Source organism: Morus notabilis, unplaced genomic scaffold (assembly GCF_000414095.1).
Source record: "Morus notabilis unplaced genomic scaffold, ASM41409v2 Scaffold378, whole genome shotgun sequence".
NCBI lineage: Eukaryota > Viridiplantae > Streptophyta > Magnoliopsida > Rosales > Moraceae > Morus > Morus notabilis.
In genome coordinates, this window is record NW_010358465.1 from 93430 (window position 1) to 109621 (window position 16192).

At 32.2% G+C, this 16192-nt stretch overlaps 3 protein-coding genes across 4 annotated transcripts; 2 read left to right on the forward strand and 1 right to left on the reverse strand.

Annotated features, from left to right (window-relative positions):
* The first annotated feature begins 3265 nt into the window (after window positions 1–3265).
* LOC21387959 (imidazoleglycerol-phosphate dehydratase) lies at window positions 3266–5830 on the forward strand. The gene is made up of 8 exons (XM_010092613.2): window positions 3266–3516; window positions 3600–3724; window positions 4229–4333; window positions 4408–4500; window positions 4813–4887; window positions 5045–5107; window positions 5251–5360; window positions 5451–5830. Exons 1-8 carry the CDS (start codon window positions 3303–3305, stop codon window positions 5476–5478), a joined length of 813 nt encoding a protein of 270 aa, XP_010090915.1. The 5' UTR covers window positions 3266–3302; the 3' UTR covers window positions 5479–5830.
* A 61-nt stretch (window positions 5831–5891) lies between these two features.
* Window positions 5892–8087, reverse strand: LOC21387960 (photosystem II D1 precursor processing protein PSB27-H2, chloroplastic). Of its 2 annotated transcripts, none has more exons than XM_010092614.2 (4): window positions 7982–8087; window positions 7340–7518; window positions 6375–6790; window positions 5892–6242 (listed from the first exon to the last, which is right to left on the reverse strand). In XM_010092614.2, exons 2-4 carry the CDS (start codon window positions 7419–7421, stop codon window positions 6105–6107), a joined length of 636 nt encoding a protein of 211 aa, XP_010090916.1. In that variant the 5' UTR covers window positions 7422–7518; window positions 7982–8087; the 3' UTR covers window positions 5892–6104. The 2 variants fall into 2 exon arrangements, with proteins under 2 accessions (XP_010090916.1, XP_024017791.1); XM_024162023.1 differs by having other exon boundaries at window positions 6375–6809.
* A 311-nt stretch (window positions 8088–8398) lies between these two features.
* Window positions 8399–10101, forward strand: LOC21387961 (40S ribosomal protein S18). Its single transcript, XM_010092615.2, has 4 exons — window positions 8399–8498; window positions 8603–8763; window positions 9321–9509; window positions 9757–10101. Exons 1-4 carry the CDS (start codon window positions 8496–8498, stop codon window positions 9860–9862), a joined length of 459 nt encoding a protein of 152 aa, XP_010090917.1. The 5' UTR covers window positions 8399–8495; the 3' UTR covers window positions 9863–10101.
* The last annotated feature ends 6091 nt before the right edge of the window (window positions 10102–16192 follow it).

Sequence of the window (16192 nt, forward strand, 5' to 3'; positions counted from 1 at the left end):
TTAATCAAATTAATTTATGAATAAATGTACCTAGCGAACAATTAGGTCGATAACTTGAGTTCTTTGATCACGAACGTTCCTTGCTCTAAACTTGTTTAGACTACTTGAATCTTCCTCGTCAACTCCTTGAATCTACGAAGACATATATGTGGGTACACCTTAAACAAAATAGGATCCGCGAACACCAATATATGCACGACGTGGAACTGAGAATTTAGAAGAACTTTTCTTCTCTTTTTCTCTCAGGTTACACGCCTACCTCTAGTAGGTTACACGCTAACCAACAGCGTGTTACATGCCTACACTAGGCATGTTGTACGCCACCTGTAGGGAAGGGAATGAAAAAGTTACACGTTGTTTGACAGAATGTTACACACCCGTAACTAGCATGTTACACACCCGTAACTAGCATGTTACATGCTATCAAATAAGGGAAAGGAGAAAAATTTGTGTTTTTCAATTTTCTGCAATATCCTATTTATAAAGTACCTCTTAGGGAAACTCTATCTTATCTTTTAAGATAAGGTTTCAGAAAATAAGAGATAATATATAACTTTAAATCCTATATAAAATCAAATAAAATTCTCATTTAATTTTGGAACAATTTTTCTCTCCTGCTGTAGATAAAATTCAGCCACCACATGGATAAGCCCAATGTGGTTTGCTCCTACTGTAGATAAGGAGGAGATAAATTTCTCCTTTACCCACTTGTCCAATTTTGACTTAAATTCAAATTCTAATTAAAATCAAACTTAATTTAATATGAATACTAATAGGATAACTTATCAAATAAGTCTCAAACGGATAACTTAAAAAGTAAGCAACTGAATCCCATAGAGATTCCTACAGTGAGCGTGTGACACTTGTGATCACCATCACATGTGTGTTCTAAAATTCAAATTAAATAATCACATTATTCAATATTTAATTAATTCTTAATTAATCAATTCTGAGTGTTTTATTTTAGAATTTCATAATTCTAAAATTTTCATTTTGCCTTTAGTGTCTTGTAGAATTACAAGGACGTCGCGGGAACTCATGGACCTATAATTCTGAGCTCCAATAAAATTAATAACTAGTTAAATTTTTTTAATTAATTAATTAATTCTAAAGTTACTCTACTATTAACTTGAAATTGTACTCTCGTAATTATATATATAATTTACTTCCAAACTATAAAGTGTCCATTTGATATAGTCATTATATATAGATCAATCATCCATAAATAATTCATAATAAGAGCCAGGTGAAATCCGTTAACCTCTCTAATTATATCCTTATCCTTGAGTACCATTGATTCTCTAATGGACAGTGATTCATAAAACAAATTCATGAATCGGAGCTCATATTAGTCCAAGTACCGAATCAATACTCAAGAGAATTATTTATCTACTTCTTTCTCAAGAAGGAATGGATTCTATCTTATATATTAACATTCCCGGCCACTTACTTCATCATGTCTCTAAAATACAAGGAATAGGATTCAACATCTCAGAATCTGTACCGAGTAAATCAAAATACACAAATTCATAAATAGGATCTGCTAATAACTCGGGATTAAGATTGTTATATATGATCATCGATAGACTCAATTAGAATTTCTATACTTAATGGAAATTATCAGAAATTCATATTGTGTCCGTGTCCCAGTTCCACATAATCTCATCATGCATAATCCACTTATTCAATATCTCGTCGTATTAACAGTGCGGATAACACCATTCCATTTTAAATGAGAATGACATGTGTTAGTAATGTTTTAATTAAAGATCTGAACTTTAATTAAATTCATTACGAACGTTGTTTTGATTATTATCCTTAAATATTATTCTCTCGCATATAACACTTATATACAATATTTAATGTCATATAAATAATCATGGAATTTTCAGTGATATTCATAAGATATTCAATAATATATGCACATAAAATAATGAATAAACTCTTTTATTAATTACATCCCATGCTTTTAGGATACAATCCCCAATAAAGAAAAGCTCGGGGACCCATTTTCATGGCCGGGAGTCTGGCGACGCGCCTGGAGGTGGTGCTGGAACTCCGGTCTATACTCAAGCTTCCTTTCTCTCTCTTATTCCTCTTTGTCAAAAGACGACTAGGATTTTGTTTTCAATTCCTTAATTGCTGTAAATAAATATTTATTAGTAGATATGCTATTTTTTTTTTAAAAAAAATTATCGTTTAAAAAACATTTCAAAAACATTATTTTTATTTGAGAAAGTTATAGATTCTATCTACTTAAGTACATGACTTACTAAAAGTATCTCTTTTAAAAAATTCTACCCCTTAACTACTTCTAGTCTAAAAGATATAAATATATCAACTAATGTTAAGGGTAGAAATAAAAGAGAGCTCCATTTCAAGGGGTATTTTTTAAAAGAGTAATTATATTTGCGCCCATTAAATTCATTAATACCCCCATCAATTTATAAATTATGTTTGTTACAATTTACCTTACATTAAAACCCATTAACATACCCACATTGATTATAAATGGAAATAATATTTTTAAAAAAAAAAAAAGAGCATACACTCATATTAATTATAATTGGAAAATATTTTTTAAAGGAATAAAAAACATATCCCACATCTCTAGTTAAAGCTACTTTCATCTTCATAAACTCTAAAATTTTCTCAATTAAATTCTTTGAAAATTTCAATATAAGTTCCAATTGAAACAAAAATAACAGGAAGTATGATAGAAAAAAAAAAAAAATATATATATATATATATTGGTTATCATGTACAGGTCTTTATGTTTCTTGGTTGTCTTTTACCGTCCATTCCCCTATTTTTTCTCTTTTCTTTTTTTTGAATCACATTTGCAAAAAACTATCATAAAGAAGGTTCAAAATCAACTTTCATAGATAAAAGTAAAACGGACAAAAGTAATTTGAGAAATTACAATAATCTTAAAAAAGAAATATAACATTACAGTTGAAAAAAATTATATTTTCGATAAGTCAACATTAAAATTAAGTGGAGATATGAGATGGTTAAATTAAGTATCATGAAAATTTTATCTATAAAAGAATAGATTTTTCATATCTTTATTGTAAAAATATTAATTATTAAGGTATCTATAAGAGTGTAAATATAACTACTCTTTTTAAAATTGCCCTCTACTGCAATTATTCGAGGCCCAGTGGGCCCAAAAGATGTGAGCTACATGGGCCAATTTGTCAGGCTAGCACACTAATGGGCCTCCAAAGCCCAAAAACAAGACCGGACGTTCTTCACTCTCTCCAACACTTGCGGTCGCACTCACCACCTCCAGAGCGGTAATGGAGCTATCAGCGACTGCAACCTCTCGTCTTCTCACCACCTCTCCGTCGCCTTCTCTCCCTCTCAAATCCGCACTTAGGGTTTCCTCCATAACTCCTCCTTTTTTCACTTTCCGATTCCGCAACCTCAAATCCATGGATTCTCGCTTAACCATAGCCCCTCGAGCTTCTCTGGTCGACGATAATGGCTCCATCATTACCAAGCTTGATTCGGGTATTATCATCAATCTCAATCTCAATTTCAGTTCTTCAAATCGATTTGGTTATTTATTTTTTATTTATTTGTTTTCTTCTTAGGGAATCGGATTGGGGAGGTGAAGAGGGTGACGAAGGAGACGAATGTTTCGGTGAAAATAAACTTGGACGGTTCTGGGATTGCCGATAGTGACACTGGAATTCCATTTCTCGATCATATGTTGGATGTTAGTGTTTCTCTTTTTGCTCTTTGATTGCGTAAAATGTCATTCCTTTAGTTTAGGAAATTTTGAGAACGACATTGATTTTGATGGTTCCTTGTCCGAGCTTATTTATTGTTTCGAGAAAATTTAGTTCCTTTTTGGTTTAGAGCAAATATTTTTAGAGAAACGACGTTGGTCGTATGTTGGGTGTCGGTAAATTTTCTTTTTGTTGATTTCATTTTGCTCTTTCGTTTATTGAATTTGCTGTCTTTGTTTGAAAATTTTGGAAAGTAGACTGATGTTGCTGTTTTTATTCGGAATTTGATCGGCATTTGGAGAAATTCTTAGTTCCATTTTGGTTTAGAGCAAAAAGTCTATTTTTTCTTTTAACTTTATTTTTGTGGGTTCATTTTTAGCTCCAACATCAACTTCTTGATACATATTAAAGATTGAATCACATTTACTTCTGAATTTAGTTTCAAATTTCCGAGTGTGGGTATCTTAAACTCTGTTTACTGCTTTATTCAGCAACTTGCTTCGCATGGGCTGTTTGATGTGCATGTTAGGGCAACTGGTGACATCCACATTGATGACCATCACACAAATGAAGATGTTGCTCTTGCAATTGGAACGGTACCGAAAATGTTTTTTACTTTAATGTACCTGGGTTAATATAAGTAAGTACGTTAACTTTTTATTTTCTGCAGGCTTTTCTTCAGGCACTTGGTGATAGGAAAGGAATTTACCGGTTCGGTGACTTCTCTGCTCCTCTTGATGAAGCACTGATACATGTCTCACTGGTATGATCTTCCTTTACATGTTAATAATCTGTTGATATTATCTGATGAGGATTAGGAGATGGTGAAGTTGAGTTGGTATAACGCTACCACTCCTGGGTGATTATTTGAAATGACTTCGTAATTAAAGTCTGCTTTTGTCTGGCTTTGTTCATTTGTTTAATCTTGTAATTCTGTTTCAAAGATGCATAGCTTTATATTTTCCTTATCGGCAGATTTCTTAAACTAGGGACTTTTGGCGTCATTTCTGACTATGATTTGGTAAGCAATTTGTGTGAAAGTATAAATATTGTTTGATTAGATTTTTTGGTTCAGGATTTATCTGGTCGACCACATTTGGGTTATGACTTGCAAATCCCCACTCAAAGAATTGGAACGTACGATACGCAGGTAATCTCTTTCTCTAGAGCATTGTTGGAACCTCCCCATTCTCCAAATTTCTTCCTTTTTGTTTACCATTTGTTTGTTGTTCTCTTAGCATATTTGAACTTTTGTTTATTGAGATTCAATAGTCATCGCTGACCAATTTCAACTTGCCGTTATGTAGTTGGTGGAGCATTTTTTTCAGTCCTTGGTGAATACTTCTGGTATGACGCTTCACATTCGGCAGGTAATAATACTCCAGGCTTTTGAAGAGCATTTAAATTATTGCTTTTGCATCAAGTGTTTATAGCTATTACTTATGTCCATCACATCATGTGTTGGAAGCTGGTTTTTTTTTTTTTTTCATTTTAAATATTTGGTTGTTTGCAGCTTGCTGGAAAAAATTCTCACCATATTATAGAGGCAACCTTCAAAGCATTTGCCAGGGCTCTTCGACAAGCAACAGAGTACGACCCACGTCGCCTGGGAACCGTGCCAAGGTTTTCACTCTGAAATTGCATCATCCTTACTTTTCTTCAAAATAATTATAAAAACATTCTTAAATACTCGTTTGCATTCGTGCTTTGCAGTTCGAAAGGCGTTCTATCTCGTTCTTGATACTTTTATAATCTCCATGATAAGGGTATATGCCTAAGCTCAGTGGTAGAGATGGACAGCCTTTATCCTAATTTTTGTGAAGCACAAAATTGTGAAGATTCGGTTTGACATGTTGGCAAGAGTCACTACCACCTGGTTGAAGTGTTCCAGTTGGAAATTCTCCAATAATAAGAACATAAGATGGTTGCTCAAATAATCAGTACAAGGATCCTGCAAGAACTGTTGTATGGATATCATAATCTTCAGCCAGTATCTTGTTCCCGGTGTTGTATAACTGCTCGGAACTAAATTATTTTGTTTAGAATGTGATCTGTAAAATGTAAATTTTTCCAAGCATTAGATGATTTAACTATTTACTCTGCAATCGCTACTATGTTCTTCGATTTTTCTTTTTCTTCTCTAATTTTGTTAAAGCTTCCCTTCTCTGTTACTTCACAGTGTCTATCTACAATGAAAATGAGAAGAAAAAAAACAAAGTCCCACAAAGTCCCATAATTCTTAGCTTCACGAGAAATCAATAAATGGGTTATGAGATCACAACAAAGTTTGATACAGAAATGAATAGGTGCTTCAAAAGACCTTTGGATCCTCTTGGTATTTTAAACACATATTAGCCGCGGAATTCATTACAAATATTCTTCAGCTGTATCTAAATCATTCAATATTTCCGACTTGACTTCCTCCGGCAGGACAGCCGACGGGCCTGCCTTAGAGTAAAAGCTAGCTAACGATCTGATTGCTTTCTCAAGAACAGCATAAGATTCCTGCAAATGAACAGCAGATAACAATCATGTTTTTGATCAACTAAAATCTGGAAGTCCCAAGTGAAAGAGAACTAAAAACTTGTAAAAGTAGGGTGGGGTTCTAGAGTTGTGTGCAAGATCATCAAGAAGTACCTCTTTTGCGACAGTTTGTTTCCCCCTCCAATTGCTCAAGTATTCTCGAATTGATTCCTTTGCTGCATCCGCAGTTCGTCTAAACTTAGCAATATCCTTGGGGTCTTCCTTCAACGACTCGCGGAGATTCTTCACCATGTCTCTTGCGGACTTCAAGTAAGCCTTCGGTAAGACTTTCCCAGACTTGGTTTCTTCATTCGGGTCAAACAGCGATTTGATGGCCCCTACAACTCCTGCATCCTCTTCCTTTTCTCCGCCACTTGACTTGTCTTCAGCCCAAGCCGGGGATGGCGTTAAACCATAGTCGAAGGTTATAATGGTCAGGATCGAAGCAGCGCCACGCACTAAAGTATCCCTCCGGCTTGATGAAGCTTCTTGAGATTGTAGTACAACATGACATATCTTTTGAGTTTTATCTGTTAGGTTGCAAAAGAACTGTCAAGAAAGAAAAGATGTTCCAATGAGGAAATCAGTATTAAGAGAGTATCTCATAAGCAACTTTTGTATTGTATATTCCGGCTATCAGGAAAATGATGAGATTCTATAGTTTGCATTTGTGATATGTTACTTTCAGCAGTTTTCTTTTTCAGCTAACCCAAGCTGAATCTACATGAGGTTAGATATATTTCTTGGTCAAAAATTTCCTTCAACCACCAAAATTGTAGGGTGAAAAAGTTGCAGCTTAATCAAAAGAAAGACTATTTTTGTCCTCGAACTTAGGGGTGAATCCCATTTCGAATCCTGAAATTCAAAAAACGCCCCACATTTAGTCCTCGATTTAAAAAATTGTCTCATTAAAGTCCCCATTCAACAAGAATCTGCTAAAAAACAAATGAAATTCGCATGTAACAGTGATTTTTGGAAAGCTATAAAGTCAAGGACCAAAACGGGATTCACTCTCAAATTCGGGACCGAAAATGAGATTAACCCTGTTTTCAATTCAACAAGTGTGATTTGTTACTCACGCTCGTTCTTGGACATGAGAGTTTTCCTCGTCGTTTTGCACATCGAAAGAGAACATGCATTTGCCGAAAGAAGAACGGCCATTCCTACTCATCAATCTCAAATCAAATATCCACAGCGTTTTCTGGAATTCCGGCAATCTCTTTGAACCATGCCACCCCAACTACACCTGATTTTTTACCTTCATGGACACTGTAATTAGTTACACCATTCTTTCTCTTATACAAGACACGCCATCACAAGACTAACCAAGGAATTTCTTGAACTAGATAGAGAGAATGGCAAATTTCTTGTTCATGATTCTATTACTAACCTAAGGTACATCTTCCATATATTCCCCAGATACCCAAAAGCAAAATTGGGTTAGAAAAGAACCCCAAAGAAAAAAAAAATGAAATTCCATAATGGTTTACAAATATATTAAATCTCTATAATTCTCAAGCTCATTAACCATGTAGAATACAACTAAAGCTAAAGGGTGACCAAATTTCATTACCCAATGTGCATAACCAAGAAAAACAATGATATATACTGATTCATAACTCAAAAGATGAGTTTTTGGGCACAAATTCAGAAAATTTAGCACCAAAAAAAAAAACATATGTAGTTAAAGAAAAAATAACATATTATTGCCAAAATGTCACCTTGTTTGTTTACAATTTACAAGAGGCATCATTTAGCACCATCACTGACTCAGCTTTTTGATGCTTTCCAAAATGGTTTTTCTGGTCTGTTTTGGAGTTTTGGATTTTTTTTTTTTTTTCTTTTTATCCAAATAGAACAAGATCGAAACTCTTATTTATCACAACAAAGAAGGGCATAATAGTCATTCCACTACGGGAGCTTCTCTGTTTTTCTTCTTTTCAATAACACCCCTCACTTCTTCTATATTCCCAAAAAACACCCTTTTTTCTCATGCTGACGTGGCACTAATTTAATCGAACGACCAGCACGATCCTTTTAATCTCATCGCACGGCCAACATTATAGTACTTTAATAGAACCGGGTGCAGTATATAATTTCCTAATCTAGGGTTTTTGTTTTCGATGCCCCAACGCTTTAAAACCTATCTTCCCAAATCTTCCTCACTCCTCCTCCGCTGCGTTCCTTAGAGAGAGAGAGAGAGAGAGAGAGAGAGCAGAAACCAAACCCTAAACCATGGTGAGTCAACTCGTTACGATCCGTTTTACTGCTTCTCTTGTCACTGTCTTCTATGGCGGTCGATTAATTTTAGGGTTTCTCTGTTTGGTTTTCGCTTTTTGCAGTCTCTGGTGGCGAACGAGGAATTTCAGCACATTTTGCGTGTGCTCAACACCAACGTCGATGGGAAGCAGAAGATCATGTTCGCCCTCACCTCCATTAAAGGTATTGGTCGCCGCTTCGCCAACATCGTCTGCAAGAAAGCCGATGTCGACATGAACAAGAGGTTTGCTTTCTTCCTATATAGAACATTTTTTTTCTATTTTTATTTTTTTATTATTCTTTCAAGATTCGATAGAACTGAGATTAGTTTGTTGATTTTTGGTCAGCTTGATGCTTAAGGTGTTTTTTAGTTTTTTTTTTTTTTGTTATTTTGTAATTAGATTTGTTTCTGATGTATTTAGTTTTGATTTGCTTTCATTGCTTGATTGTGGGATGTCGTAAGCTTATCATGATTTATGCCATAAGGAAGTTTTGGTTTTATGTTTATGAAAAATGGAAAATTTATTTGTTAGACAATCAAGGTTTGAAACGTTTTTTTTCCCTTGGGGATTTGCTGGAGTATCAATTCATTTGTAATAATTTTAAGCTAAAATGCTAACAAAATTGAATGGCTATTCTGTACATTGTAATATAGAGAACTTCCGGAAAAAAAAATTGTAATTTAGAATGTTTTCTTCCGTTATTTCTTTGAATTGTAAGTACTGTGAATATAAACTGGAATTGTTAAATGGGGAAAGCTTGATTAAAGTTGGTAATGTTGATTTGAATGTGTTACTGCAGAGCTGGTGAACTGACTGCCCAGGAGCTCGATACCCTGATGACGATTGTTGCAAATCCCCGCCAGTTCAAGATCCCTGACTGGTTTCTGAACCGAAAGAAGGACTACAAGGATGGAAAATATTCTCAGGTTGTGTCCAATGCCTTGGATATGAAGCTTAGGGATGACCTTGAGCGTTTGAAGAAGATCAGGTACGAAACCACAATGATTATACGGTTTAAAATTAAACATGTTTGACTTTTGAAATGCTGAAAGATTGTGACTGAGTAATTGGTGAATTACAAGTGAAAAAAAGTATGATAGTGATTCGAAAATTGATTGTTGAATCCAGTAGATTTTAGTAACGAATTCAATAAAAACTTTGGTATAGTTTGTTCATCTTTTGTAGTTTGTGGTTGTCTGATCTTTTTCCATGGAATTGTGTTTCTTGTTGTGCAGAAACCACCGTGGTCTGCGACACTACTGGGGTCTTCGTGTGCGTGGACAGCACACCAAGACAACCGGCCGTAGGGGAAAGACTGTTGGTGTCTCAAAGAAGCGTTGAGTTTGTTTCTTCCTGGCATTGTCAGATGTATTGCTGCGAAGTTTTGTTCTACATTTTTAGTTCTTTTTTACCATTGCTATAAGGAACTTTGTGTTTGGTCACTTATGCGGTAGACAAAAGTTTCCTTTTATTCCTTTCAATTGACTGCTTGTTTTCATTTGAGGATTAAATGTGGAATGGCGTTAATGTTAATCATCTATTTATATGGTCAGATTTATATTTTTGTTCCCGCTTTATTATATAATCAAGTATGGCAATTATTCGTTTTGCTCGGCTTCTAAATTTTTTGTTTATCGTCTTTTTATTGTTAAATATGTTACTACATTTCCATGGAAAACCGGCCTGCTTTGTAACTCTTTTCTGTGCTCGATTTTGACTAGGAACCATTATGAGTTAAAAAAAAAGGAAAAAATCAACAAAAAGAAATCTTTGATAGGAAATAGGAATCCAAATTCCTCCAATTACTCTTGTTCTCTTCCTCCAAAATGTTTATATAAAAAATTTGAACTTAAGTTATAATTTTATTTAAATTTATGTTTTTTTATAAAATTTGAGTTTGAATTTGAGTTTGAGTTTAGGGTTAAAATTTGAGGCTTGTTTGTTGCATTTTTGAGTTATATGTAGTGCTTGTTTGTTTGCATTTTTAAATTATGATAATTTGAGTGTATATTTTGAGTTAAATTTGAGTTATAATTTGAGTTGTTGTTTGGTTGTGTACATTTGAGTTATGGTTTGATATGAGAATTTTTTTGAGTTTGTGTTTAAATGGGTTAAAACTTGAATTTGTATTTGGATAGTATTTTAATAAAATTCAATGGTGATAGAAAATTTTAATAGGGTATATGGGTGAAGTTTTATTCGTCTTTTCGTTGTGAACACATAGAAAAAAATTATCTCAATCAGAATTAAGACGAAAAAATTACGGCGTTTTTAAGAATATAAAAAATATTGTTAACTCACTTGAGTTTGAGTTTATGAATTTGAGTTTAAGTGAGAACTCGTGTTTTAAACCCAAACTCAAGTTAAAACTCAAGTTTAAACTTAAATATTACAAAAGAACACGAACTTGAATAAAATTGTAACTTGAGTTCAAATTTTTTTTGAGTTTAGGTGTAAAAGAACAAGCCCTAGTGATTTAAGTGTAGATTTTGAGTTGAATTTGAGTTGTAACTTAAGTTGAAGTTGTAATTTTAGTTTGTATTTAGATGTGCACATTTGAGTTATAGTTTGAATTGAGAATCAATTTGAGTTTGTATTTGGGTGGGTCAAAACTTGAATTTATATTTATATAGTATTTTCATAAAAACTCAATAGTGATAGAAAATTTTAATAGGGTATATGAATAAGGTTTTATTCGTCTTTTTGTTGTGAACACAGAAAAAAAATCATCTCAATTGGAATTAAAAAGAAAAAGTTATGGTGTTTTTAATAATAGAAAAAATATTGTTCATTAACTTGAGTTTGAGTTTAGGAACTTGAGTTGAAGGGGGAACTTGAACTCAGATTTTAGCCTCAACTCAAGTTAAAATGCGAGTTAAAACTTAAGTTCAAGCTCAAATTTTACAAAAGAACGTGAACTTGAATAAAATTGTAACTTGAGTTCAAATTTTTTTTTGAATTTTAATCCAAAAGAACAAGCATTGAGTTTAAGTTCTCCCTTCAACTCAAGTTCTTATACTTATATTCAAGTTAATGAACAATATTTTTTCTATTCTTAAAAGTGCTATAACTTTTTCATTTTAATTCTGATTGAAATGATTTTTTTCTATGCGTTCACAACGAAGAGATAAATAAAACCCCACTTATATATCATATTAAAATTTTTCATCACCATTGAGTTTTTATTAAAATACTATACAAATATAAATTTAAGTTTTGACCCACCCAAACACAAACTCAAATAGATTCTCAATTCAAATCATAACTCAAAATGTGCACATCCAAACACAAACTCAAATTAGAGTCTCAATTTAAACTATATTCAAATACACATTTAACTCAAATTAAGATTTAAACTCAAGTCACCCTAACTCAAAAAATGATAAACAAGCCCTTAATTCTCTTGCTCGCCGCTGCTATTCACAATAATCCTAGATTGGATTTTTCATAACTGATTTCTAGGATATTTATTTTAAGAGTTCGTCTCCTGATTCTAAATCATGATTCTTAATTTTTAAAAATATTTTTTTCTCATAAAAATTTTAAATTTTAAAAATTAAAATCATAATTCATAAATCGTGATTTTAAATTTATAAACTAAAATCATGAATCTTCAACTCTACAGCCTTGATTGAAATGCAATTTATCCCGCTAAAACAATTTACCCGAACCCAAATTACTATGTCCCGGGAAGCCGGAGAGGTCGGGAATCTATATGGAGGTGAATTTGGGGACATGGCATCGCTATAGTTGAGATTGAAATCTCTCTACCTTTCTCTTTTATTGCAGAAACATGAGCGTTGGAAGGAAGGGGTGGAGAGGAATTTAAGGGCCCGTTTAGTTCGCTGATTCGAGTTTTTAATTCGAGTTGAGATGTGATTTTATGTGAGAGCTTTTTATTGTAGTAAAAAAGTTAGATGTGATTGTTTGTGAGAGCTTTTTACTGTAGCAAAACTCGAATTCTAAACTCGAATCAACGAAATGAACGGGGCCTAAGAATTTGTCTTTCTTTTTTCTTTTTAATGAATATGCAGTTTTCTTCTTCTTCTTCTTCTTCTTCTTCTTTTGGTTATTTTCTCAGGCCATCACATATCTTTTTTTTTTTTTTTTTTTTTTTTTTGTCTATAAGAAGGGAGAATTTATAGCTTGAATTGGTTTTTCCAATTCACATTACTTGTTGGCTCCTTAGTTTTTAGGTATTTTCCTTTTCTTTTTCTTTTAAAAAGAAATCTTCTATTTGGCATGCTTTCTTATATAAAAAATTATGTCTCTAATTTGCCTATTAAATTTTTTTTGGTAGTTAATTTGCCTATTAAAATACTTGTTTTTTCAAATATGTCAACTTAAATACTTTTTCACTCCATCCTCTAAAATGATATATCGTCAAATATGATTTAATTAATATTTTTTTGACACATTACCCCGCTAAAATATTATTTTGTCAAATTTGTCCTTTTTTCATGTTTTGATATTTTAACAACTGACTTGCTTCCTTTCTTTTTTTTTTTTTTGAAACAATTGTAATTTCTAAATTTTCCTCATCAATATATTGTTTTCTCTAATTTTCTCATGATTAAAATTCTTAACATAAAATAATCTCTTTCATTTTTTTTCAAGAAAAAAAAACTAACAATTTGTTTCTCACTCTATTCTAATAATGAACAAAAATTAATTAATAAACGAAAATAAAATAACAGTTTCGCATAACAAAAAATATATAATTGCAGATGGCCTTTCTCTTTTTTTTTTTTTCAAATATTGAAACCCAGGAGTACTTTTAGTAAGGCCATAAATAATAGTAAATAACATAAGCTAATAGAATGAAATAAATAACCTACAGTTAGTAGAAGATGGGGCATAAGATTGGAGAATAGCGTAAGTAAAAAACGATTTACCAGAAGAAAAAAAAACACTAAAGCGTAAAGGAGGAGACTTTAAAATAGTATTGTTAGGGAAAAAAACATATAGTTAAATTCATGTCTCTAAACTTTTTTTCTTTCTATAATTAGTCTTTGTAGTCAATTTTTTTTATGAACAGTCATAAATTCTAAAAGTATCTCATAAATGATCTCTCTGTTAAATATTTAATGGAAACCGTTAACTTTGTCTCATAAAAGATCCTTAAACTATCTTTTATTTACTAAACTTAATCCATTAACTTAAAAAAATAACATATTATCTTAAAAATTATAAAATCAGAAAAAAAAAAACTAAAAAAACTAAAACGTAAAAAATAAAAAATAAAAGAAAAAATGAAAATCTCTAAAGAACAACAACACATGTTGTCATCTTCTTTACTAAAAATATGAACCTAAAGAAATTAAATCTAAAAGTTCAACAACACAATCCTTAGTGCAAAAACACACAAAATATTCAAAGAACAACAAAGGCAAGCCTAGTTCTGCAACAAGCGTCTAAGCCTTGAGCACCAGTCGAACTACCGTCAATGAAATCAACAAGTGTCATTCCAAGATGCAAAACCCTCTTGAGGTCGAATCCAAAAGCCTCGCATAAGTCGAATGAGGCTGGAGAGGGAATGAGCGGCAACGATAGGTCACGTGTGCGCGGTAAGGAAGCAACAGAGGTGACGAGTAGATGACAAGGTGATAGGCCGACGAGCATGGGGCTAGGGGAAGGTTTGCATATCTGGAAAAAAAAAATCTTGCGGGGGAAGGGATTTGAAAATTTTGGGTTTTTTATTTTATTTTATTTTTTTCTATATCTTAGGGAAAATATATATATACATTTTTTTGGGTTAGCGAGTTTTGAAGCTTGAGAAAGATTTACAATTTTGATTTCTATTATAGTTATTGTTTCTTTTTAACATATAAATTATTTTTAAAGAGAGAAAATAGTTTAGGGACATTTTATGAGACAGTGTTAAAAGTTTCCATCCAAATTTTGACAGAAAGACTATTAATGCAACATTTTTCGAGTTTAGGACTCTTCATAAGAAAAATTGACTACAATGACTAATTGTAGAAAAGAAAAAAGTTTAGAGACTATTCATGAATTTAACTCAAAAACATTTTGAGTGGAGGTGTACTTATTGTGAGACCCATTAAGAAATATTGAGAGAATGTGTACTCATTGTGGGACCCATTAAATTGCTACTTTAGAGTATAAATGGCATTATCCATAATTTACTATAGTTTTGCTACAGTAAAAAGGTCTCAGAAATAGTCAAATCAAACATTTTTGCTACAATAAAAAACTATCGTATAAAGTCACATCTAAACTTAAATAAAAATTTGAATCAGCGAACTAAAAAGGCCCTAACTTTTTGTCATTTATCATCTTTACTTCATACATCGTCTTATTATCATCTTTTCTTATCATGACAGTAATTTTAATCTTATTATTGCATATTTAATAGCGTGTTTGGAACCAATTTCATTTCTGTTTTTCAAGATAAAAAAATGAGATTGAGGGGAAAAACGTGTATGGAGGAAAAAAGGGAAGAAAATTGTAAATAATTTCATTTTTTAGTTTAGTGTAAAATCACTTAGAAAATGAAAACGATTTGAAATTGTTTTTCATTTTTTGTTTCCATTTCTTTGGGTAGATGCATTTTTTTTTTTGGGCAGGTGGGTGAAAATTATATAATTAAATGGTGTTTTAGTTTTTTCTTAAACTCAAAACAATCTCTTACTAAAACTACCAAACGCATTTTCAGAAACGATTTCTATATGAGATTAAAAATGTTTTCATTTTCAGTTTCATAAAAAAAATAAAATCATTTTAGAACCAATTACAAACACACCCTAAGTATTTCTATCAATTTTCTATGAAATTTGAATTTATTTAAAATTTTGACTTTAACTTTGACTTTTGACTTTTTCACAAATTAAAATTCTACTACTACTTTAAGTCCATAAGCACATTCATCGCCACAAATAATATTTAAGAAACATCTTTCAAATATTAGCATACATTGAACTTACAATATGCACAATTTTGTGCAACACTGAGAAACAAGCTTATTTGTGTCATAGACAAAAGAACTGTTGGTACTTACAAGAGTTCTGCTAAGGTCATGAATTTCGAGTCACTAGAAATTTTACTGCTTTGATCGCGTACTGATCCTATCATATAAATTTCTGAACGTTAGATTTACAATCTAACACCAGTAATTACACTACAATTTGACTCGAATTCGTTGTTTTGTAAAAGTTATTTTCATGAAGTGCGCATGTCGTGTCTAAAATCCTTGGGTTTCATGCTTATTTCATAAACCTATTTAATTTCCTTTTTTTCCTTACTGCGATATTTTGCACCTACTTACAGTTGACCTTAGGAGAATATTGTACAACCAATTTCTCGAAAAGCCTTCTTCAAGGGGCTTCTTATCCTCAAAATGATATACGATTTTCATGTTCGGTATCCGGACCGAAACATCTTCTACATCACCAATGTGTACCAAATCCGTGCATATTTGGCCTAAAATCACAATTTTGGACTTGTTTCGGAAATTAGCTCAAAATTGATATTTAGTGTCGTTTTTAGAAAAAAAACTATTTCACAAAAGTTGTTCGAAACGAAATTTCCTACAACTTTGATGTTGGTCACTTTTTAAAATTAAGCTTCTATCTTGGTCTTTAGCCTAAACGGATTCGGATACAAGTTTTCATGTCATTAATCTAGTTTTCAATTTTAGTCCGAAATTGTAAT